This window comes from Chlorocebus sabaeus, chromosome 23 (genome assembly GCF_047675955.1).
Source record: "Chlorocebus sabaeus isolate Y175 chromosome 23, mChlSab1.0.hap1, whole genome shotgun sequence".
In the NCBI taxonomy this organism is placed as follows: Eukaryota; Metazoa; Chordata; class Mammalia; order Primates; family Cercopithecidae; genus Chlorocebus; species Chlorocebus sabaeus.
In genome coordinates, this window is record NC_132926.1 from 10456546 (window position 1) to 10481927 (window position 25382).

At 43.0% G+C, this 25382-nt stretch overlaps 1 protein-coding gene across 7 annotated transcripts in view; it reads left to right on the top strand.

Annotated features, from left to right (window-relative positions):
- The first annotated feature begins 4951 nt into the window (after positions 1 to 4951).
- FBXW11 (F-box and WD repeat domain containing 11) overlaps positions 4952 to 25382 on the top strand; it is a 138294-nt gene continuing 117863 nt past the window's right edge. For 4 of the 7 annotated variants that reach the window (XM_008015293.3, XM_008015294.3, XM_008015296.3 and 1 more), the window contains exon 1: positions 4952 to 5132. In XM_008015293.3, coding sequence (XP_008013484.1) covers positions 5088 to 5132 — 45 coding nt within the window. In that variant the 5' untranslated portion in view covers positions 4952 to 5087. Of the gene's footprint in view, positions 5133 to 14531; positions 14694 to 25382 lie in introns of all 7 variants that reach the window. The other 3 variants (XM_038010414.2, XM_038010427.2, XM_008015297.3) reach the window with 1 other exon arrangement.

Sequence of the window (25382 nt, forward strand, 5' to 3'; positions counted from 1 at the left end):
TGGCTTGAACCCAGGAGGCAGAGGTTGTGGTGAGCTGAGATCGCACTATTGCACTCCAGCCTGGGTGATAGAGCAAGACTCTATCTCGAAAAAAAAAAAAAAAGAGTTACAGCAGGTCATGACTCAGCAAGGTGGCTCACGCCTGTAATCCCAGCACTTTGGGAGGCCAAGGCAGGTGGATCACCTGAGGTCAGGAATTCAAGACCAGTCTCACCAACATGGTGAAACCCTGTCTCTACTAAAAATACAAAAAATTACCCAGGCGTGGTTGAGGACGCCTGTAATCCCAGCTACTCGGGCGGCTGAGGCAGGTAAATCACTTGAACCCAGGAGGCAGAGGTTGCAGTGAGCTGAGATTGCGCCATTGCACTCCAGCCTGGGCGACAAGGGCAAAACTCCGTCTCAACAAACAAACAACCCCCCAAATTAGCTGGGTGTGGTGGCATGCACCTGTAATCCCAGCTACTTGCAGGAGGCTGAGGCAGGAGAATCTCTTGAACCTGGGAGGCGGAGATTGCAGTGAGCCGAGATTGTGCCACTGCACTCCAGCCTGAGCAACAGAGTAAGGCTCTGTCTCACAAAAACAAAAAAAAGCCCAGGTGCAGTGGCTCACGCCTGTATTCCCAGCACTTTGGGAGTCCAAGGCAGGTGGATCACAAGGTCAGGAGTTCAAAACCAGCCTGGCCAACATGGTGAAACCCTGTCTCTACTAAAGATACAAAAAATTAGCCGGGCTTGGTGGCGTGTGCCTGTAATCCCAGCTACTCAGGAGGCTGAGGCAGGAGAATTGCTTGAACCCGGGAGACAGAGGTTGCAGTGAGCTGAGGTCACGACCACTGTACTCCAGTCTGGGTGACAGGGCAAGACTCCATATATTTTAAAAAAAAAAAAAAAGTTACAGGTCGAGGCTGGCAAGCAGGAAATTGCCTACTGAGGTGCCACTAAACTCACTGGGAAGCCACCACCCTCTGAATGTCCCAGCCCCCTTTGTGTGTGGGGAGGAAGTGATGGTTCTATAAGCCATTTGCTGCCATGTGCCACAGAGTAAGAAGGAGAAGAAAGTACACTGGAACCAGGATGAGAAGCCCTTCATTCTGCTGTGTTCCTCTAGTGCTCTCTACTGACAGAGTTAAACACAGTGCCAGCTGCCAGAGAAACATTTACAGGATCCTGCTCCAGTGTCTCCAAGCATGGAAAAGAAGGGTAGATTTGGAGCTATGAGGTTATAAATTGATGACAGGCACACACATGTTCTGCTGCAGAAGAATATATTTGATTACAGAGTGCTGTCCTGAGACCCCAGCAGGAGTGTTACATTGTGTACAGTTTATGTTACGCACCATTGTGCCTTTCTACAATCTAAGCAATTCTGGGTTCTGAACTGGACCTCAGGGGAACCACTTTGTTATGATCATGTCTTGCAAACCTCAGCTAAGAGCTATCTGAAACACTGTGGGAAATATGCCTCAAGGTGTTCTGCCTTTGTCTAAGACCAAATCTAATCAACAGCTGCCATCAAGCCTGAAGCAATAAGAGCACCTGAGTTCTTGTTTGAGATGCAGAGGTGAGAGCAAGGTGATAAAGCCCTGGCTCGGCTAGGCTCTTATATACCTTGGATAAGACTTCTTTTTATCATATATACAGTGGTTTTTTTTTTTTTTTTTTTTTTTTAAATTGTTGTTGTTTTGAGACAGGGTCTTGTTTTGTCACGGAAGCTGGTCTGGTACCCAAGCTGGTCATTCTGTCACCCAGGCTGGAATACAGTGGTGCAATCATGGCTTACTGCACCCTTAACCTCTCAGACTCAAGTGATCCTCCCACCTCAGCCTCCCAAGTAGTTGGAGTCACAAGTGTGAGCCACCATACTTGGCTAATTACTACGTATGAGTTTTTAACCCCACTGAGCTCCTGGAATTTGACCTAATAATATTGGTACTTTTTTCCTTTTAAGGCAGGATACAATTTTCTTTTCTTTCTTTTTTTTTTTTGGTAGATCATGGTGCAGCCACAGAGATGGCAGCCCCTCTCCATGCTCCCAGGGATATGATTTTAATAAAAGGACAGAAACCTTGATTTATCTCCACGACAGTTCCAATGCCAGGGGATGCAAACTCAAATATCTATACAGGTTAGGGATGCAACTTAAATGAGTGAAGCATGCACATATAAGACAAAAAGGAGTGATGGCAACTGTGAAAAACCATAGAATATACGGTTAAATAAAGGTAGTTGCTATTTTAACCCCTGCATATTGTTGCCATGTAGATCTAATTGTCAGATATTCTAATTTTTCAAGAAAAGGTGGAAATTCAGATTTTTAAAACCTGAAACTATCAATTTTTTAAAACAGTAAAAAAGATGGTGTAGGATAAACATATGTATGTGAGGGGTCACATCCAGGTGTGACTCCTACCCCATGCCTGTTTTTATACCCCTGTACAATCCCTTCCTACACTAACTATGGGTTTGGCCATACTACTAGTTTTGGTCAGTGGGACATTACCAAGTGTGGTGCAACCAGAGGTTTGATAAGCATTTGTTCACAGGGGCTTGTCCTTTCTCAAGTCACTATGCAGACGTCTGAATGATAAAAAGCCACATGGTGGAGAGGCCCTAGAGGATGAAGTCATTTTAAATGCGATCCCAGCTGATTGCAGCCCAATTTGTAACCTCAGCTTATACCATGTGGGCCCGGGCTGAGCCCGGATTAGCCCACACAATTGTAAAATCATAATAAACCATTGTTATTCTAAGCTACTAAGTCTTGAGCGGTTTGTTGTGTTGCAATAGGTAACTGAAACAGAGGTCATATCTAACTCCTTTGTTCTACTAATGAATGTCCTAAGGGCCATAGTGGAAGGGACCGGGTGAAATTCAGATAGCATGATAGTGGCAAGAACTTTCCAATTCTGTGCTCTTCCTATTGCTTTTCTTTCAATTCCCTTGGTGAAAAGCACCAGGTAAGGACTATGAAACTTCAAAGTCTGCCTGCAGGGAACTTATACTGTGGCCTGAATGCATGCAAATTACTGTAACTTGGTCCTTGGTAATGGGAAGATTTCTAGGTCATCCAGCCCCTTTCACTTCATAGGTGCAGAGAATGCAAAAACAATTTGAGAAAGTGAAAGGCAGCCTCTGATATCTCGAAGCTGGCCTGGTACAATCAGACACGCCATGATGTTATAGACCATAGCCTGGCCCTTATAGCTTGGCTTTGTGCTTTCCTGTAGAACAAAAACAATTCCAAAGAACATCAACATCAGACGAGGTCACTCTGTGACCATGATAGATCTAGACAAATACAAGACCACTCTATAATCAGGTCTAAACACAGATAAAAAGATAATTTATCTGATGATTGTCCAAACCAGAAAAAATGACTCAACATCCCCACTTGGCTAATATGAGGGAGTTGCTGCTGCATTTTTTTTTTTTTTTTTTTTTTTTTCGTTTTTGAGACAAGGTCTGGCTCTATCACTCAGGGTACAGTGGAGTGGTGCGATCTCCATTCACTGAAACCTCCACTTCTTGGGCTCAAGCGATACTCCCACCTCAGCCTCCCAAGTAACTGAGACAGCAGGCGGGCACCACTAGACCCGGTTCATTTTCGTATTTTTTGTAGAGACGAGTTTCGTCATGTTGCCCAGGCTGGTGTGGAACTACTGGGCTCGAGCAATTCGCCTGCCTCGGCCTACCAAAGTGCTGGGACTACAGGCGTGAGCCACCGCGCCCGGCCAGGCTGCTGTTTCTTTACCTCAATCTAGAACTCCCTTCCTCTAGGTAAGATGAACTGAGATGCTCAATCATGGAACGACCCTCTCTTCCTGACAGTATCTAATCCAGTGAAGCTCTCACTTCTTTAAACCTCTCCCAAATCACTAACAACTCTTACCGAGAAGCCCCATCTTTCCTCAATGTGTGTTCTCAGTCACTGCAACTAGTAACAAACCCAGTTTGTTCAACGATCCTTGTGTTCCTGGTGGGATTTGGTTAGAGGGCACTGACAGACCTAAGTTACACAGAGCTGGAGGCTGAGTTCACTAGAAGCAGCCTCCGCTTGTGTGTTCCTTCTTAGCCACTCTTTCGGTTAATGTCTGTCGTCCCTCTACCAGAATTAAGCTCCATGAGATCAGGGGCATTGTCTCTTATGTTCAGAGCTGTTTCTCAGTGCCTAGAACCGTACGCAGCAGAAGCTGGACGCTTAAAAAATAACCATTTTCTGAAAGAATGAATAAGGGGCCCGATATACGCAGGTTCCCTTTAATCTCTCAGCTCCTCGTAGATCGTGTGACATACAGACAGCACCACAGCACATTTCCCCAAACCCCCATTTTCCCGAAGAAATCTCGAAACCCTCACTCCTGGGATGCCCATCCTCTCAGAGCCTCTTCCCCGGGCAGAGTTTCTCTCACTCGCTGGTCCCTTCACACCTGAGCCCCAGGCCTATACACCTTCCTAACGCCCCTGGAACCCACCTGTCTCCACCATCTGCCCCTGCCACCAGACACTGGCGGACGTGCAGCGCAGCTACCTAGGCGTCGAGTGGGCACTGCGGCGTGGACCGCGCATGTGCGGAAATGGGTCGCACAAGCAGGATCTCCGACAAGTGAGGAGTTGCCTCGGAGTTTCCGTCCCGGTCTGGGCAGCCTTGGGCTGCCAGGAAGTCAGGAGAAGCTAGCCGGAAGGAGAACCCGGGCGCACGGCTTTCTGGGACACGTAGTCGTGGCGCTCTCGAGGCCCTACCATGAGCAAGCTCTTAACTCTTCAGGTGTGCAAGTCCTACGTCCACAGTCCAGTGCTACTGTCAGCTTGGAGTTCAGCTTCGGGCTGCCAAGAGCCAGCAGCCTGGTGTCAGAGGCTCGGTCCCACAACGCTCTGCGGGCCGCGGCGCCTGCTGGGAGGTGTAGTCCCCGCTCTGCGTACTGCGTTCGCCGAGGGGGAGGGCGGAGCTGCCGGCGGCCCGGGCGGGCTGGCAGCTAGAGTGGGTGCGATAGCCGCCTCCGCCTCTGCCGCCTCCGCCGTCGCCTCCTCCGCCCGGGCCGTTCGCTGCTGCGCGGGGAGAGCGAGGCGGGGCCGCCGGGGCCGCCATGGAGCCCGACTCGGTGATTGAGGACAAGACCATCGAGCTCATGGTGAGTGCGGCCCGCTGGACCGTCTGTGCTTCCGTCCGTCCGGCCCCGGGCGGGCCTGCCCACCTCAACGTCCGGTGCGAGGCCGGCTCTGGCCCTTCCCAGAAGCCTCGGCCCAGACCCGGGCCCCCAGCCTTCCCTGGCCTCGGACCCGGCGCGGGCTCCTCTGATCCCTCGACATCTCCGGCCGGTCCTGGCCCGGCCCCCTCTATGCCCCTCGTTTCTCCCCCACCCCCTGTCCCGTCTCCGGTCCCAGCTTTCGGACGACCCTCGCTCGTTTATGCTGTAGACTTAGGTCGCACTCGCTCTACCACCCCATTCTCCTTCTTTTAGAAAGGGATTTTTTATCTTTCCTCTGTTTCGGCCCAGGCCCGCACCGCGCTTGCAAGCTCCACTCAGGCCGAGTGAGGTAGTGGGAAGGAGTGCGGAGGAGATGGGCCAGGGCCGCCTGGGCTTCCGCGTCCTAGGAGGGGTCTCAGCACCCACTCCCCAGCCTAGGTCTGTGTGGATGCCAGGATAGGCCCTACAGAGCTGGGGGGCAGGGAGCTTTCGGGTTTGAAGCTGTGGCGGATAAGGAGGCCTCTTTCCCGGGCCCTTGTGGTGTCCGACTTCTCGGACAAAGGGTTTCCTACCCGGCGGAGAGGGATGTTTGCATAGCAAGGCCCCAGGTACTCTGGATTCCATCCCGCAGGAAAGAGAAGCCGTAACTTCACGTTTTCCAGAGCTGCTTCGGGAAATTGGGGATGAGTGGGGAGGGAGCCATCCTCATCACTGCCGCGAGTTCTTTCTTCTCAGAAAGAAAAAAAGGGGAATCCTTGGCCCCCGGGGGAAGCGACCACTCTTCTGTTAGAAACCACTGGCAGTCAGGCCAGACTCCCCGGTCCGTGGACACCCTCCACCCTCCTCCGAAGCTTTAGGATTTGAAGCCAGAAGGGGATTTTAGGAACAGGACCGTGAGAGAGTGGCTAGAAGTGGATGATTTGGTGGAAGAAATAAAATATGGCAGATATTACCTGCCAATGTGAGCATTAGGGAAATCAAACTGGGCTCTGGAGAGTTGGGAAGAGGAAGTCTGCATCAGCAAATGGACATGTCCAGGATTTCTTCCTGTGGAAGCCTTGACAGTTTCTTTGTATCTCTCCTAACACGGTAACAACTTCTTCCCCAGGGCTGAGAGGAGAGAGGTGAAAGAATCTACTTAACCCAGCAAAATGTTTTCCTAGCCAGATTTTCTTCAATGTGAAAATGTTTATTGAGTCAGTGATTCCACTGGGTAGGGTTGGTGACATCAGAGCCACTTCCCCCATTTAACGCTATAAATAATAAATGGTGACACTGAAAGTCTGTTGGATAGCTGCATGGTTTCTGTGGATGGTGGTGTCTGGGGAGTTGAGATGCTTGCTTTAAAAATGGAAGTACGGTAGCATAAATATGGAGGCAGTTTAATGTTTGCTGTCCTTTGCGTAATTCACAGAACTTGACTTCTCTAGCATTCTTGAAAACTAGGAGGAAAAAAGAGAAACTGATAGTTTTTGATTTTTGCGTGCGTGTGTGTGTGCACGTGGGGTTGTTTTCAAAGGGATAATGTCACATGCTGAGTGATTTTTCCTTTTCAGCATAATTTATCATACTTGTAGTCAAGTGTTTGGTATTCTGTAACTTTTGTAGTGGGTTATTTTGGTAAATATCTTAAATCGACTAAGTATATTACATATTCTTAAAAATGTACACACAATGCATGTACTTACAACAGAAGTACTTCATATCGAAAAATTGTAACTTTGTGACTCTTTGAAATTGGCTGTTCCCAGCTCCTTCCGTTTCTATTCCTTTTAAAAATGACGAAAATGTATTTATTTTCAAAAGAATTATAAGAAATACGTTGTAACCCAAGTCAGTGTATGGTAAAAAAACAAACAAAAACCCAAAAAACCAAAAAACCTTTGTCCTAAATTCACTGGCTTCCTATGCTTATAACTTAAAAAGTTTTGATTTTACATGATAGCACTTAGATTTAATCTGAAAAGAGATTTCAACCTGTTAAGGACATTGGCTGTGGCCCAAATATATCAATTTTTGCCCCTGATTTTGCAGTAGGTTAGATATCCTTTCAGATTTCACATGGATAAACATGTTCCTGCACACAAACTGGGATTTAAACTGGAATTCTTAGAAAATTTTAACAAAGAGTTCAGTTATATTACGATTAATTTTAAAATGGCCTTTTATTTAAGGATTTTGATATTTCTTGAAAGGGATACCAGTTAAGACTCTTAGACAACCCTTATCGTAAATTAAATATATGTATTTATTTTAGTAAAATAGCACAGGTGCTTAACAACTGATTGAGTAAATCCAGAATCAAATGTAGGAATGATAATGCCTTAGAATCTAATTGCATGTGGCTTTCTGTTTTCACTGCATTTAAATTACAGTTTCCAGAACTGGGTTAAAAATATTTTTTACATTGGTTTCAAGATAATCCGATTGGTGGAAGAAAAGGGGTTAAACTGATGGTGTTTTGAAAGCCTAAAGCATGAAATATTTTTAGATTTTTATGAGTCAGCTTCAGTACTCAAATATTTGTGATTGTGCTGCTTGTACCAGTTTGGCACTTAATGCTTAACAACATAACTTTCATTTGCTATTCCAAAGTGTGCTGTATTAAAAAGAGGAAACAGACTTCTTGGTTATGTCCCTTTTCTAATCTTCATCCCTCTACTTTCCTTAATATTGATTCTTCTGTTTTTCCTTGCATTTTTGATAAGTATATTAGGAAATAAAGCTGGTAATAGCAGAATAATTAAATTTCTAAAATATAACCCCCCACTTTGACTCCTATCCCTGCCTGAGTCCTGGGTCTGCAAAGGGTGCTTCTCCTACTGACCCACTCTATAGGATTCAGATTTTAGTATTATTTAAGTCTATAAACTCTTAATTTAGACCCAGAATTTACAGTTACTAATGGTAAATAATTTAACCACCAGATGACTGTTAGGGCCTTATGTTGGCCCGGTGCTGTACCTGTTAGTGGGCCTGTTTTTCCAAACTTCTGAGTTTGGTAAAGTTCGCCGTATGAATAAGGTAGAAAACTAGTAATTCATTTTGGAAATATGTAAAGTTTATCAGGCTATGTTCAGTGGACTTCATTGGGAAGAATGAGAACTGTACAGTATGTATCACATGGTATTTAACAACCCTTGAGTTAGGAATATGACTTGATTTTCAGGCACTCATCACTAGAAAGCACTCACAAGAGCTTCTGATTGGAAGAGAAATGTGATTAGATTACCCTGTAAGAAGACAGCAGAAATTGGTGCTATCACTTTAGGAAAGGTGATCCTGCCTCCTCTACAGGTGTGAGTGAATCCCCTCTTCCCTTTACACAATTAATGGACGGTTTATAATTAATTGGTAAATGACTTCCCTTTTTGCTAAGTGACCTTAGGTGAGTCATTTCCTTTCTGTCTTATCTCTTAAGTGGCTGTATTACTTGTTGAATGCAATAATATAGGTTAAAATACGCTGATCCTTATTAAGAAGGTGTGGGCAGGTGCGGTGGCTCATGCCTGCAATCCCAGCACTTTAGGAGGTGGGACTATTGCTTGAGCCCAGGAGTTTGAGACCAGCCTAGGCAACATGGCAAGACCCTGTCTCTACGAAAAATAAAGAAGATTAGCCAGGCATAGTGGTGCACTCCTGTAGTCCCTACTACTCAGGAGCCTGAGGTGGGGAGGATCTCTTAAGCCAAGGAGTTTGAGGTTGCAGTGAGCTGTGATTGTGCCACTGCCCTCCAGCCTGGGTAACAGAGCAAGACACTCTGGAAATGTCTTGTTTTCTTTTTGGATCATTTTTTTTCTTCCTGTCATTGACTTTTTAGGGGGTGAGTGGGGTTGTTTAGTGACTTCATCAAGAAACTGGATATTACTTTGTCACCATCCTTCTCCTCATGTAGCACACCACTAGAGGTGCTGACTTACTGAATGCAGACTCAGTGGACACAGGTTTCAATAGGGTCCAAATGAATAAACCACACACACACACAAATTTATATAAAATATATGGACCTCACTGACCTGCCTAAAGAGGCTGTGGCCCAGATATATCAATTTTGCCCCTGATTTTGCAGTAGGTTAGATATCCTTTCAGATTTGACATGGATAAACATGTTCCTACACACAAATCTTGGCATTCTGGGCTCTTGACTGCTATAGTCTGTCTCCTGCAAACAGAGAGCTAGCCCGGGAGAATCGCTTGGCCATTACATAGATTCACAAAACAGCACATGTATGCCTTTTACTAGTGTTGTTTGAGCCTATGAATTCTAGAAACAAAATTATCTGCCTTGTAAGATCTGTGGGATCCTGGATTCCACCTTGTGATATTTGTTCTTCATAGAAAAGAAAGCATTTCAAGTCCTAGTGATTCCAATTCCAATCTTCCTTTGTATTTCATTCTCCCTTATGGCTTTTCTGCCTACTTTCCTTGCTTGCAGTATATTCTAGCCAACGCATGGAGGACCATGGTCTTCCAAATTCTGCTCACACGTTTCCTTTGTCAGCATCGATAGAAATGGACCTAAGCCCATTTATTGAAGGCTACTAATGTTTATCAAAAGGATCTAATAGGTGGTTCTCTGGCCCAATTGGCTCAGGTTACCTCTCAGCAATCTTTTCTTTCATTTATGCTAATGAAGTCCTGTCCACCCCCAATAAAACATAATAGGTGCCACCTGTTTTGATGTCCGTTTATATTATGGTAGCAGATACCATCTTGTTTTTGTGTCTATGTAGCACTGCCTATATGACACTCATTGTTAAATGAAATGAATGAATTCTGGCACTTTGTATTTATCCTGTAGCACTTAACATATTTCAGGCTTGTATTATAGTTACCTGTTCGTGTCCTCTGTTGAATGATAAACTCCTCATGGGAAGGGCTGGGGCCGTATTTATCTTCCTGTGACACACCGTTCCTTCATACCACACGGCATCATCTTTGTGGTAGGCTTTCAGGAAATGTTGGGTTGAATTTTCCTGGTGATCATTTTCAGACATTAATGCCTTTTGCCTGTGTCTTAACTATCCTCTTTTCTAAGCATTTTCACCCACATTACTAATCCACACAATAATCAGTTCCTAAGTTTTATGGGACTTATGTCATCCTCTATATTATAAAAACTTGTGGTTGCGCCTAAACTCTTCTTCTAGAGGCTGTGTTTGATTGCCCTGTTACCCCTTCACAGGGCTCAGCACATGGGTGCTCAATATGGATTTAAATTAATGTTAGGTTTTCTTTTTTTCGTGCAGTGAAACCTTTTAAGATTTCCTTTTGAATATCTTAAGACAAAGGTAGAGATGAATAGAGAAGTAAGATGGGGAGGGAGAAGAGGTGGGTGGTGTGTGGTTCATAGGACGTCCATAGACACAGTAACCTTTATTTACAGACTTTCCACACATATAGATTGATTTACATAGAACTCAGAGAGTGGTTGTTAGCAAAGAATTGAGGAAACTGAATACTTTTTACATCGGTGCAGGTTTGCCAAATAGTTGATAAGCTCCAAGGGCTCCATGACCTTAGAAAAGCATGATTTAGCAGAAAGGGCATGGGCTTTGAAGTGAAACACCTGAGTTTGTATCCTAGCTCTGTCACTTGCTAGCTGTGTGACCTAAAGAAAGGCAACCTTTCTGCAGTATGATTTTATTATATGTAAAAATAAGAAAACTTAGGTATTGGTCTGAGTTGTTGGGAGGATTATACGAGAGAGGTGTGTGAAGGGACTTTGCAGAGGCTTGCTTTTCTTCAAATGCTGACCATACTAACTTTCCCCACAAGTACAGGGACCTTAAAGCAAAGTTAAGGTGTGGAAAAGGTTTTTATTTATTTCTCCTGAGTTGCGCACGTATTTATTTGTGAGGCTTTACAGAAGACTAACATTTGGTTGCTTTTAGCCATATATTTAATGAGCCATCTTTGGGAGAAACAATGAAATCATACAGAGACAATACTGTCTTGGAAAATCTGGGAGGTACTATTACAATGACTACCAATGTGGCGTAATTACATCTATGCTGTAACTACAGAGAGAACCCCCACCAGTCCTATTTTTATACCTGGTATCCTGACAGAAAGAGACTAGTGGTTAGTTTTTGTTGACACTGAGCGTTGGGATTTAGGTTTAATCGGTTTAGTTTAGACTGACAAATTGTGATTTTTGAATTCTTATTATTATCATCATCAAAGCTGATGGTTTTGACCTTAACAGAATAAGCAGTGAGAATTCATACAAGATTTCCTTATGAGTTGTATTGTTCATTTAATTAGTTGACAATGGGGGAAGAAACTTGTTGGTTAAGAATGTGCTCGTTACCCTTGGTTAGTTTCTGCTGATCACAATTGCTTAAGAGGAAGTTTGTCTTTGTAGGCAAATGAGAGACAGACCAGGAAGACCTGACAATCCAGTAGGGTGTCTCTAACCTGGTTCTTACTGTTTTAATGAAACTAAAAGATGGAAGAGTTCTGTGATGTCAGCGGGAAGCGTGTTTAGGAAATTCCCTCTCAGGTTGAGTCAACAATGAAGATCTTCACAAAATGGAAAGCTGTGAAGTAGAAACACTGGGACATTAACATGAAAAATGAAAAAAAAAAAAAAAAAAGCTTTGGCTCTTTGGCTTGTGATAGAGACGTGTGTAAATATAAGTATATGGAATGTAGGAAACCATTGTATAGTAAAAAGCCTCTGATCCACAGAAGAAAAAGAAAGACTGAGGTTCTACTATTGTGAAAAAGGAACTTGAGTAATTTTTAATGTTTATTTTTTTAGGAGTTAACTTGAGAACATTGAACCGGTTTTGGTAACTAACAATGAAATATATTTTGGCTCTCTGAAATGACTACATGATAGATTCAAAGAGAAAGGGGGCAGAGGGGCAAGAAGAACTCAGTCCTGATACTCTCACTTGGCATCTGTTAATCTTTGTATTACTAGCATAAGGCCTGCCAGCAATTAGGCATTGAAGAAATATATATATACATATATATATATATATATATTTTTTTTTTTTTTTAAGGGAAGGGAGAAAAATTAACTCACTAGTACAGGAGAAAAGCCTGAGGATTCAAGAGGTCCAGAAATGAGTCTGTTTAGTCAAATTGCTGTGGTTGTGTTTTGCTATAACTTGTTTTGCATTTTGGATAGTTGTACCTTGAAAAACATAGTATACTGTTTTAGCAGTTAGCTACTGGCCATAGTTCACTAGCTACTTTTGTCAAAATTGGGTTTCCAGTTTATTCTTAGGCTTAAGAATAATACCACTTAATGGGAAAAACTTGAGACCTCATTATTTGCTTGGGATTTTACTTTTGTGATCTCCTTAAAGTTGTGAGTCTTAAGGTATTTTCATCCGATTGTTATAGTGAGGTTAATCATAGACTGGCGTTTCAGTCACTTTAATTGCTTTACCTACAATATGAACAATCAGAACATCTTTAAGAGTCATTGCCGGTGGACTGTCAACACATCTTAGAATTTAAAAATTACTTGGGTTCAGCTGGATTTGAGTTTCTTTGTCACAGTTACAATCTTTGCTGCTAAACACAAAGACTACTTGAGTACCATTATAGTGTATCTTGCCACAATCTTTTTTTTTTTTTTTTGAGATGGAATCTTGCTCTGTTGCACAGGCTGGAGTACAGTGGCACAATCCCGTCTGACTGCAACCTCTGTCTCCCCTGTTCAAGTGATTCTCATTCCTCAGCCTCCCAAGTAGCTGGGATTGTAGGCATGTGCCACCAGGCCCAGCTAATTTTTGTATTTTTAGTAGAGGCAGGGTTTCACCATGTAGGTCAGACTGGCCTCAAACTCCTGACCTCAAGTGATCCACCCGCCTTGGCCTCCCAAAGTGTTGGGACTATAGGTGTGAGCCACCGAGCCCAGCCTATAATATGTTTTGTTTTAGCATTAATATTGTAGGTTTTAGTTTGGGCATGGGGACTCACACCTGTAATCCCAGCCCTTTGGGAGGCCAAGGTAGGCAGATCGCTTGAGCTAAGGAGTTTGAGGCCAGCCTGGGCAACATGGTGAAACCCTGTCTCTACTTAAAAAAAAAAGAAAAGAAAAGAAAAGAAAAGAAAAAAATATCATGGGCCTTAGAATTGCATGGCTCTTTGTTAATTAAATGCTTTTTTAAGTGGCAAGATCTAGGGAATTAACCCGTTCAGGATGGCCCAACTGATTAATCTAGGCTGAAATATTTACTCTTCTGTATTTTCATAGTACTCCATTTTCATGTTAATTAATTTAGGACCTTTGAGAGTAAAGCTTGATTTCTTCTCCTCCCTCAGAAATCATGGGCTTTCTGACCCTTGAACTGTGGAGTCCATAGTGCTCCATGAAAAGGGCATGGGCTCTACTACCTAGCAGATGTGGGACTTTGGACAGGTTACTTCTTTCTGCTCATCTTTTTTGAGAATTAAATATGGGTAATTAATGTGAAGGACTTGGCCAATTAGTAGCTCTTCAATAAGGTAGGTATTACTGTAATTACTGCAGGAGCATTTTGGCTGTAATGTAGCAATTGAGGAAGTAGCAAATTTATGTTCAAGTAAGTTCAGTCTTTTTGTTTTTATCTTTGTTGTCCTATTGAATGCCTTTTCTCTCTCCCTTTTAGTTTGTTTAGAATTTGCAGTCTGAATTGGTAGAAAAAGAATGTTGATATAATGTGGATAGGACTTAATATTTAATAGTGTCACCTAGTAAATTGTTTATTAGCATTCTTTATGATTTTTCCAGTTTATCTAATGATTGGCCATTGTACGGGACTGGCCTTTATTGAGTCAGAAGTTCACTCTTAAGTTATATGTTTTGAAGCACACTGTATTTTAGGTAGAGGATTTGGGTAATACGTAGATAGGATGTCTTATATAGTAGCAAACCAAAACATTTCTTTGTTAGGTACGTAAATAAATATCTTTATGGTAGATATTTGAGCCCTCTCATATCATTATTTTTGGCTGACAAACTTTTTATAATGGTGGAGGAGCTATCTTAGAAAATGGATAAGAAAGTTCAGTGTAGCTGAATGATCTAGGACAATTTATATGGATGATAGGGTAAGTTTTTTTAGCTGCTCTCATTTGGAAGTTGCACGCTATTTAGTCATGAGTAAATATTAATATTAGGGATGTTCCACTATTTGTTATGAGTTTTGTATCCTTTCAACACAGAGGTGAGGAATGCTGCTGCAGGCATTTTATGCCAGATAGCTGACTCAGGGGTTATAACTTTTTTCCTGTGCTTCAGATCCACCATTCCATTGACCCTTCCTTCCATTTCTTGGAGGCTGTCCTTTGCCGCTGGTGCCATGGTGGGTGTATGGATTGCTTTCTGTCTTTCAACAGTTACCGAAGTGCATGTTTGGGATTTTGTTGAAGAAAGCTGGATACAGTAAACGGAAAGAATCTTGGAAGATGCTTGACTGCTGTCTTTTCTCAGACTAGTCTGAAAGGGAAAACCCCCATTCATTCTGGATTGGTGGATCTGAAGTACAAAATATTTTCCAGGTAAGCAATTACCCTGTATTGTTTTATTTTGTGGAACTCAACTCGCTGAAAGAAATTTTGAAAAATATTTTTCAAATATTTGTCCATTAATAGGGAAAGGGAGAAATATTAGATGTTTGTGCGTAGTGTCATGTTTGGCCATGTTTGGGTGTGGATCAGTGAAGGTATATGTGGCTGAATTGCTGGTAAAAACTATTTTACTGTAAGAAGTGCAGTTATTATTATTTTGAGACATTCTGTCGCCCAGGCTGGACTGCAGTGCATGAACATGGCTTACTGCAGCCTTGACTTCTTGGCCTCACTCGATCTTCCCGCCTCATCCTCTCAGGTAGCTGGGGCCACAGGCATGTGTCACCATGCTCAGCTAATTTCTTTTTTGTAGAGACAGGGTCTCGCCATGTTGCCCAGACTGGTCTTGAACTCCTGGGCTCAAGTGATTTGCTTGCCTTGGCCTCCCAAAGTGTTGGGATTATAGACATGAGCCGCCACGCCTAACTCAGTTATTTTTACTTTAAGCCCAAATAGTTTTTATTCATAGTCTGATAGGAAATACAGTAAACAGGGACATATATTGTTTAGGGAATAGCTTGTAAAATATGGAAAACAAATGGTAACTTTGAGGCATTCTCACATGATTTATATAATAGTTAATACCCGTTCAAAATATTTTTTGCAGTTTCACGTAAAGTGATTTTATTCTGAGGTCTCTAGGAGGGTCTTCTTGGGGAGGTTTACTAACTGTAGCAACTGCTTATTGAGAGCATGTGCTGCACGCCAGTTACCTTTGTATGCACTTTACCTATACGACGTAATTGGCACCGTGCTTCACCTGCATTTTACAGCTAGTGAAATGGAGCTCATGAGCATAACGTGCCAGTTCCTCAGGTCATGCAGCTGGTAAATGGTAGAACCAAGCTTTAAACTTGGGATTAGGTGTCCTCAAAGTTCTCACTCTTTCTGACTTATTACACTCACTGAAGTTTGTACTTCAACCTTTAGATTTTCAAATTGCCTGTCTGTAAGAGCAAGGTGTGATTTTCTTCAACACGTTTCCACTCGAAGAACACATGCTGGGTCATTGTTTGGCATGGTATTTTAATCATTTAATATGATTAAATGCTTGCTTACTGAAAAATCAGATCTTCAGTCAGTTCATCAAGTGAACATAAAGGTAATTTAGGGAGTATAGGAGAGCCAGTGCATTTAAATATCAAGATGTGCTTTATACAAGGAAGTATCACTTGGTCCAGTGAACTCAAACCTGTATCTTCTCAGTTCCTCCTCAGTATTTATTATTTAAATAGCTCAGTAGCTCATTATGTAGACTTCTTTTGGCCTGTGGTTTGTCATTCTTACAAGTAAGGCATTGTCAGGCAACATTCTTGAAAACATGACTTTTTTCGGTATTTAATATTCTTTCTGGAGAACATCCTACTCCCTTTCATCTTAAAAAAATTTCTTTTTATCATAGATGGACACTCTGACTTTGTGATCCTTATTTTAGTTTAATACTTTCACATTTGCTAATGTTTCTCCTCTGGTGAGATTGTGGCTTACTGCAACCTTTGCCTCCCAGGTTCAAGTGATTCTGGTGCCTCAGCTGCCCAAGTAGCTGGGATGACAGGCGCGTGCCACCGTGCCCAGCTGATTTTTGTATTTTTAGTAGGGATGGGGTTTTGCCATGTTGGCCAGGCTGGTGTCGAACTCCTGGCCTCAAGTAATCTGCCTGACTCGGCCTCCTGAACTGTTGGGATTACAGGTGTGAGCCATTTTTCACCTTGTCTTCTGAAGGATAGTCAGGACAGTCAGGTGGTGGTGGTGGTGGTGGTAATGGTACTAGTAGGAGAAGTAATAGTTAACACTGGGCACTTATTCTTTACTGGGCATGATTCTAGATATTTTATACTTATAAACTTATTTTATCCTTATACAGGTTGAGTATCCCTTGTCTAAAATGCTTGGGATCAGAAGTGTTGAGAATTTTGGATTTTTTTCAGATTTTCAAATATCTGCTGTATACTGATTCAGCATCCCTAATCTAAAATCTGAAATCCGAAAAGTTTCAATGAGCATTTCCTTTGAGCGTCATGTTGGCACTCAAAACATTTTGGATTTTGGAGCACTTTGGATTTTGTATTCTTGGATTAGGGATACTCAACCTGTAGTAACCTCATGAGGTAGGTACCATTATTTCCACCCTACTGGTGAGGAAACTAAAGGGTAGAGTAGTTAAATAACATGCTCTAGATCACACATCTTGTAAGGGACAAAGGTGAGATATGAACCCCGGCAGTCTGGCTTCAGAGAATGTGCTTCTTACCTCTATTCTATATTATCTGTAGATGAGAGAGTATCATCCAGTAATAGAGGGGCGGAAGTCCTAAAGACTAAAACTATATATTCTGATTTCAAGAAATCATTGCAAAAGGAAAGGAAACAGTTTTATATATTTCCTACCTTCTGTAGAAAACAGTCTAGCTCTCAGGTTCTGCATTAGCCATCTAGGGCTGTCAGGCTGTTTCCTAAGGCAACTTGGAATAGGTTAGTTCGAGGTTACCTTTTAGTACAGTGCTGTCCCATAGAACTTTTTGCAATGATTGAAATGTTCAGTGTCTGCACTGTTCAATATGGCACAGTTTTGAAGTGTGGCTCAAAGTAACTGAATTTTTAATCTTCATTTTAATTAAATTGACATTTAAATAGCTACATGTGGAGATTATAACCTGCCATCATCCTAGGTCCAGTCCTTGGTTTAATACTCACAGAAATTTGATCTGCTGAGCATGCCCAAACATCCCCTTATCCCAGGGTTGGACTAACATTAACCAACCTTACAAGACTGATGTGTAAAACCTAAATCTTAATTTATTTACGATGATTTAAGTGTGTTGGCATGTTTAGTAGATTCTTTTTTTTTTTTTTTTTGAGACAGTCTGTCACTCTGTCGCCAGGCTGGAGTGCCGTGGCGCGATCGTGGCTCACTGCAACCTCCACCTCCCAGGTTCAGTCAATTCTCCTGCCTCAGCCTCCTGAGTAGTTGGACTACAGGCGCACATCACCATACCCAGCTGATTTTTGTATTTTTAGTAGAGAGGGGGTTTTACCATTGTTGGCCAGGATGGTCTCGATCTCTTGACCTTGTGATCCACCCACCTGGGGCTTCCATAGTGCTGGGATTACAGGCGTGAGCCACTGCACCCGGCCCAGTATATTGTTTTTTGATAGGCAGATTTACTTACTAGGTCCTAATTAATATGCTAGTTTAATTTTTTCAAACAAGTCAGAGAGACCTGAAGACTCTAGCCAAATGACTGGAGTATTCTCTTCATATAAGAAGACTTCATCAGGGAAGAAAGTCGTCTCTGCTGGCCTGAGACACCCTCTTTCAAGTTACTTTTAGGGATGGTGGTTTTTCCCTGTGGCAAAGCCTCTCGACTCTTCTGCTTGCTGTTGCTTCCCAGATCCTTTTGTGATTAAGGCATTTGTTTTTAGACAGATTAGTACATTCAGCTTGAATGCACCCTTGACTTATAGGTCTGAGAAGCCCTTTGTTTTCATTAAAGTTCGTTTGTCACTGCTGTAATCCATTTTGTGTTCATTTGCAACTCTGAGAAAACAGTTGAATTTTCCTTGCTTCCATGTGGCGTCTTTATATTAAAGTGAGTTCAGTTTGGGTTATGGCGAATTTGAGTTGCCTATGGATGAATTGTCTAAGAAGAGAAGTATCTAGTAGAAATACTGGCCTGGAGTTCATTAGAGAAGGTGGGGTTAAAGAGAAATACTGGGGAGTTTTTAGGTGCAGTGGTAGCTGACTAGACTTTAGTACAGTTATATGATTACTCAGAGTATAGACCGAAGAATGTATATATTGGTGTATGGGAATGCCAACATAAAGAATGGGCTACAGCTAAGGTCAGAACCTGAGATCATATGTGATGTTGACCAAGAGGTGTTATTACCACCCTCTCCTTTTTTCTCTTCCTCTTTCCTCCCCTCCCCTCCCCTCCCCTCCCCTCCCCTTCCCTTCCCTTCCCTCCCCTCCCCTCCCCTTCCCTTCCCTTCCCTCCCCTCCCCTCCCCTTCCCTTCCCCCTCCCCCCTTCCCTCCCCTCCCCCTCCCTTCCCCCCTTCCCCCTTCCCTCCCCTCCCCCTCCCCTCCCCCCTTCCCTCCCCTTCCCCCTTCCCCCTCCCTTCCCCTTCCCTTCCCCCTTCCCACTCCCCTCCCCTTCCCTTCCCACTCCCTTCCTTCCCTTCTCCCTCCCTCCCTCCCTTCCTTCCTTCTCTGTCTCTCTCTTTTCTTTCTTCCTTTCTTTCCTTTCTTTCGTTCTTCCTCTCTCTCTCTCTCTCTCTCTTTCTCTCACAGAATCTCACTCTGTCACCCAGGCTGGAGTGTCATGGCATGGCCTCGGCTCACTGCAACCTCTGCCTCGCGGGTTCAAGTGGTTCTCCCACCTTAGCCTCCTAAGTAGCTGGGACTACAGGCACATGCCAACACACCTGGCTAATTTTTGTATTTTTAGTAGAGATGGGGTTTCACTATGTTGGCTAGGCTGGTCTCAAGCTCTGGACCTCGTGGTCTGCCTGCCTTGGCCTCCAAAAGTGCTGGGATCACAGGCATGAGCCACTGCCTCTGGCCTCTTTTTTTTTTTTTTGAGATGGTGTCTCACTCTGTTGCCCAGGCTGGAGTGTCATGGCATGGCCTCGGCTCACTGCAGCCTCCACCTCCCGGGTTCAAGTGATTCTCCCACCTCAGCCTCCCAAGTAGCTGGGTCTACAGGCGTACACCATCACGCTCAGCTAATTTTTGTGTTTTTAGTAGAGATAGGGTTTCGCCATGTTGGCCAGACTGGTCTGGAATTCCTGACCTCAAATGATCCTCCCACCTAGGCCTCCCAAGGTGCTGGGATTACAGCCAACCTCCCGGCCACACCCTCTCCTTTTCATCTTGACTTGAGAATTTTGTTACAGCCTGCTAGTACTTATTCCTAGTCAGCAAACATTTGGGTTGTGACTTTCTCTTCTACTGTAATAGTTTGCTTAATTTTTGAAATGTGTTTTTGAGAACATATCTTATGTACATTTATGCAAACTCAAATTTTACGCATCCGGTGACAAAAATAAGAGAAACAGAACCTAAACAGTAAAGATGGGAACCTAAAACGTAAGATGGGAAATGGGAATCTGTTCTTTCAGTCTGTCTCATTTCCTGAGTGCCTTTTATCTATGATTATGGTATTTTAAAGACACACACTTCTAACGTCACAACATGAGGCCTAAATACAAGCCAGCTATTTTATCCGCTAGTCGGTTGAAGAAACAGTGAACTGTTCCAATGCTGGAGTAAAAATTAGTGGTGTTAAAATTATTGAGATGCTGTGTTGGTCTCAAGTATGGCATATCCTTAAGGGATTTTTGAGGCATATTTTTGTCTTATGCTATTTTCACCTTACATATTCACTTCAGACTCTCCTGCAACCACACTGTAACTAAGTTTTGGTAGTGAAAGCATGGAGACATGAAGAGTTCATTATAGCTGCAGTCAATCAATACTTGACAAATTTTTTGAATGAATTACTGTATTTGTGATACAAAATTAAGGTACAAAAGGAGCTGGGTGCCATGGCTCACTCCTGTAATCCCAGCAAGCACTTTGGGAAGCCAAGGCAGGTGGAGCACCTGAGGTTAGGAGCTCGAGACCAGCCTGACCAACATGGCGAAACCCTGTCTCTACTATAAATACGAAAATTAGCCGGGCGTGGTGGCACGTGCCTGTAATCCTGGCTACTTGGGAGGCTGAAGTAGGAGAATCGCTTGAACCCGGGAGGCAGGGATTGCAGTGAGTCAAGATCGCGTCATGCACTCCAGCCTGGGCAACAGAGCAAGACTCGGTCTTAAGAAGAAAAAAAAAAAGTGCAAAAGAGAGTACACAGCAAAAAAAAAAAAAAAAAAGTTTCTCATTCCTTCTAGCTACCCAACTACATTCTTGTGTAACCTTCCTATACATATGTGTATCCTGTACACATTATTTTTGCACCTTGATTTTTTAAGTAAAATATGACTCAGTTATCTTTCATATCAGTTCCCAAAGAGCTGTCATATTTTTTGAGGAGATAATGTAATTTAAAAAATAGGTGCTGATTTATTGTACAAATATGCCATAATTTGTGTAACCAGTTTGGACTGCTGCATGTGTAGGTGATTTCTAGTCTTTTGCTGTTATAGTTAATGCTATAAAGAAGAACTGTGCATATGGAATGTGTCTTCAGGACAGGATCTTGGGCATACTTACTAGGTGCTTTTATGAATCTGATAGACATTGCCACATTGTTCTCCAGTCACATTGCAACAATTTATACTCTCACAGACCTTGAGTAAGAGTGCTCTTATTTCCTGACAGTCTCATGGTATTACATGAATTTTAAACTGTTTGCTTTTTAAATTGTTCTTCTCTTTTTTCTCTGTTAACTTTTTATTATGAAAATTATCATATACATCTAAGAGTTGGGGTAAAAAAGTACAACAAACATTTATATACTCTGTCCACCTACATTCAACAATTGTTAATATTTTGTCATATTTGAGTCATTTCTCTGCTACCCCCCTCTCCCTTCTCTTCCTCTTTCCCCTTCTTCCCATTTCTCTCCTTTTCTCCTTACCTCTCTTACTGTCTTTTCCTTCCTCCCTACCTCCCTTTTTTGTTGTTAAAAATTTGAAAGTAAGTTGCAAACATCATAATACTTAACCCCTAAGTTTTCAGCACATATCTCCTAAAAATAAGGATAGTGTCTCTGTCTTCCTCTCAAAGCATTACATGCATACACACAACCATATCTCCAGGTATACAACCACATTATATATAATCACATATACTTTATACATGTGTAACTACAATACCGTTTTCACATCTAAGAAAATTAAAGTAATTCTGTAATATAATATCAAACGTCAATTAAATCTAAATTTTCCTAATTGTCTCAAGAATGTCTTTTATACCACCCTCACTTCTTTAAAACAAACAAACCGACAAAACAGGATCCAAACAAAGTACACCCTTTGTATTTGGTTATGTTTCTTGTACTCTCCTTTAATAACAGTTCCTTTACCCTTTTCCCTCCTTTCCCTGCATTAACTTGTTTGAAGAGACCAGCTCTGGTTGTCTTGTAGGTTGTGTAACCTTGTGCATTCATTATTTCCTCGTGGTGTCTTTTAACTTGTTTCTCTAGCTGCTCCACTTCCTGTAAACTGGAAGTTAATTGAGATGCATCCAGGTTAAACATTTTGACGAGAATGCTTCATCACAGGTGAAGTGCACTTCACATTGAGTCATATCAGGAGGCACTTAATGACGGGTTATCCCGTTATGAGCAATGCTAACTTTGATTCCTTGGCTGAGGTGGCAGCAGCCAGATCTTTCCATAATGAAGGTAAAATTTTCTCCTCTGCTATTAGAAAGGAATCTGTGGGACACTATTTTGGCACCTTGTAAATATCCTGTTTCATCACAGCCTTTCACCCATTGGTTTCATTATCCTGATCCTGAAATCAGTTATTACAATAGGGGTTGCAAAATTATAGATTTTTTTTTTTTTTTAGACAGAGTCTCACTCTGTTGCCCAGGCTGGAGTGCAGTGGTACAGTTTCGGTTTACTGCCACCTCTGCCTCCCGGGTTCAAGTGATTTTCCTGCCTCAGCCTCCTGAGTAGCTGGAGGTACAGGTGCACGCCACCACGCCCGGCTAATTTTCATATTTTTAGTAGAGGTGGGGTTTTGCCATGTTGGCCAGGCTGGTCTTGAACTCCTGACCTCAGGAGATCCGCCCACCTTGGCCTCCCAAAGTGCTGGGATTACAGGCGTGAGTCACCATGCTGAGCCAAAATTGTAGTATGAATGTATGTATGTATATATTTATTTATTTATTGAGGTGGAATCTTGCTCTGTTGCCCAGACAAGTGCAGTGGCATGATCTCAGCTCACTGCAGCCTCTGCCTCCCGAGTTCAAGCAATTCTCCTGCCTCAGCCTCCCAAGTAACTGGGATTACAGGCACCTGCCACCATACCTGGCTAATTTTTGTATTTTTATTAGAGACAGGATTTTGCCATGTTGGCCAGACTGGTCTCAAACTCCTGACCTCAAGTGATCCGCCTGTCTTGGCCTCCCAAAGTGCTGGGATTACAGGCATGAGCCACTGTGCCTGGCCAGAATTGTAGTTTTTAAATTGCCATTCCCACAGGCTGCCCCCATTTTTCTTCCTTCGTTTTCGATATCACCATACTCTCCTGGACTTTTATTTATTCAGTGTTAACAATCAATTATAGTCCTTGCTGATGCTCAGATTGTCTCAGGTTTGGCTATTGATAGTTTTTTCTAGGTAGCTCCTCCTGTTTCATTTTGACATGACCCCATCGGTGTTTTTTTTTTTTTTTCCCTTGGCTTTTTTGGCACAACAAGATGTCCCAGACTCACGTTTTATTTCCATAAGGTGATCAGGAATCAGCCATTTCTCCAAGGCTCTGGTTCTTTTTAGTGAGGAATGGTATTTAGAAACTAAAATCATTGCTGTGGATTGTCATTGCTTCTAGACCCTTTCAGTGGACAGAACTAAGAAATATGTTTATAAAGAACCATGAGTTCATGTTATTTCTCATTCAGGTGTAATACTAGAGATTTTTTTCTGACTCTGTTGGCCTCTTAAGTTTCCAAATCTAAGGGACCTTATCAGTGTCATGGCCCCATCAAATTGAGATACACGTTGTGACTTAAATAGGCAGATAAATAGTTTCATCCATTCGTTATTGAGCATGTACTCTGTTCTAGATACTGTTTGGGGAATACAGAACAGAATCAAATGCATACCTTGCTTCCATAAGCTTGTAGTCTTTTACATAAGAAAGTATTAGCATAGTGTGAAAACTTGTAAAGATCATGGGAGGTAGACAAACAGTGTTGTAGGAATTAGAAAAGGAAGGAAATTTGATAAGGGATATTTTACCCTTGGCCGGGTGCGGTGGCTGACACCCGTAATCCCAGCACTTTGGGAGACTGAGGTGGGTGGATCACCTGAGGTCAGGAGTTTGAGACCAGGCTGGCCAACATGGCGAAACCTGTCTCACTAAAAATGCAAAAAAATTAGCTGGGTGTGGTAGTGGGTGCCTGTAATCCCAGCTGTTCAGGAGGCTGAGGCAAGAGAATCGCTTGAATCTGGGAGCTGGAGGTTGCAGTGAGCCGAGATTGTGCCACTGCACTCCAGCCTGGGCAGTAGAGTGGGACTCCGCCTCAAAAACAAAAACAAAAACAAAACAAAACAAAACAAAAAAACAACTTACCCTTTGAGGCTCAAGCAGAAGTTAGACATAAACATGGATGTATTGGGATAGTGGAGCTTCATAGCAAAGGGAACCAGGTGAACAACGATTTGCAGACAGTGGTGTTTGTTGTCTTATCTGGGGGACAAGTAAGTAATTCTGTGTATTGCCGGAGTATTGCTTGTGTGGAAGGGAGTATGGATGATGAATTTGAAAAGTCAGGTTATAACCAAATCTTGAACTTTATCCCGTTAGGTTATTGGTCTCCAACCTTTTTGGCACCAGGGACCAGTTTCCTGGAAGACAGTTTTTCCACAGACTAAGCAGGGGGAGTGGGGATGGAACTGTTCCACCTTAGATCATCAGGCATTAGTTAGATTCTCATAAGGAGCATGCAGCCTAGATCCCTCACGTGCACAGTTCACAATAGGGTTCCTGCTTCTGTGAGAATCTAATGCCTGGGCTGATCATCTGACAGGAGGCAGAGCTCAGGTGGTAATGCGAGTGTTAGGGAACAGCTGTAAATACAGATAAAGCTTTGCCTCCTGCTCACCTCCTGCTGTGAGACCCAGTTCTTAATAGGTCACAGGCTGGTACCAGTCCACAGCCCAGGGTTGGGGTCCCTGCTTTAGGTCGTAAGATGCAAACTAATAACCTGTGGATAGGTAGAGCTTCACAAACATATTTTATGTGGTCCACACAGATTTTTTTTTTTTTTTTGAGACGGAGTCTCTGTCGCCCAGGCTGGAGTGCAGTGGCGCGATCTCGGCTCACTGCAACCCTTGCTTCCTGGGTTCAAGCGATTCTCCTATCTCAGCCTCCCAAGTAGCTCGGACTACAGATGTGCACCACTGTGCCTGGCTAATTTTTGTATTTTGAGTAGAGATGGGGCTTTGCCATGTTGGCCAGGCTGGTCTTGAACTCCTGACCTCAGGTGATTCACCCTCCTTGGCCTCCCAAAGTGTTGGGATTACAGGGGTGAGCCACCACACCCGGCCTGGTCCACACAGATTTTATTTATTTATTTATTTATTTGTTTTTGAGACAGAGTCTTGCTCTGTCACCCAGGCTGGAGTACAATGGTGTGATCTCACTGCAACTTCCACCTCCCAGATTCAAGTGATTCTTATGCCTCAGCCTTCTGAGTAGCTGGAACTACAGGTGTGTACCACCATGCCCGGCTAATTTTCGTATTTTTAGTAGAGATAGGGTTTCACCGTGTTGGCCAGGCTGGTCTCAAACTCCTGGCCTCAAGTGATCCACCTGCCTTGGCCTCGCCAAGTGCTGGAATTATAGGTGTGAGCCACCGCTCCTGACCAGATTTTTAAAATTGGGACATTTCATATGAAAACACTAATCTGTGGTTTTGTTTGAAAATTGGAGCTCAG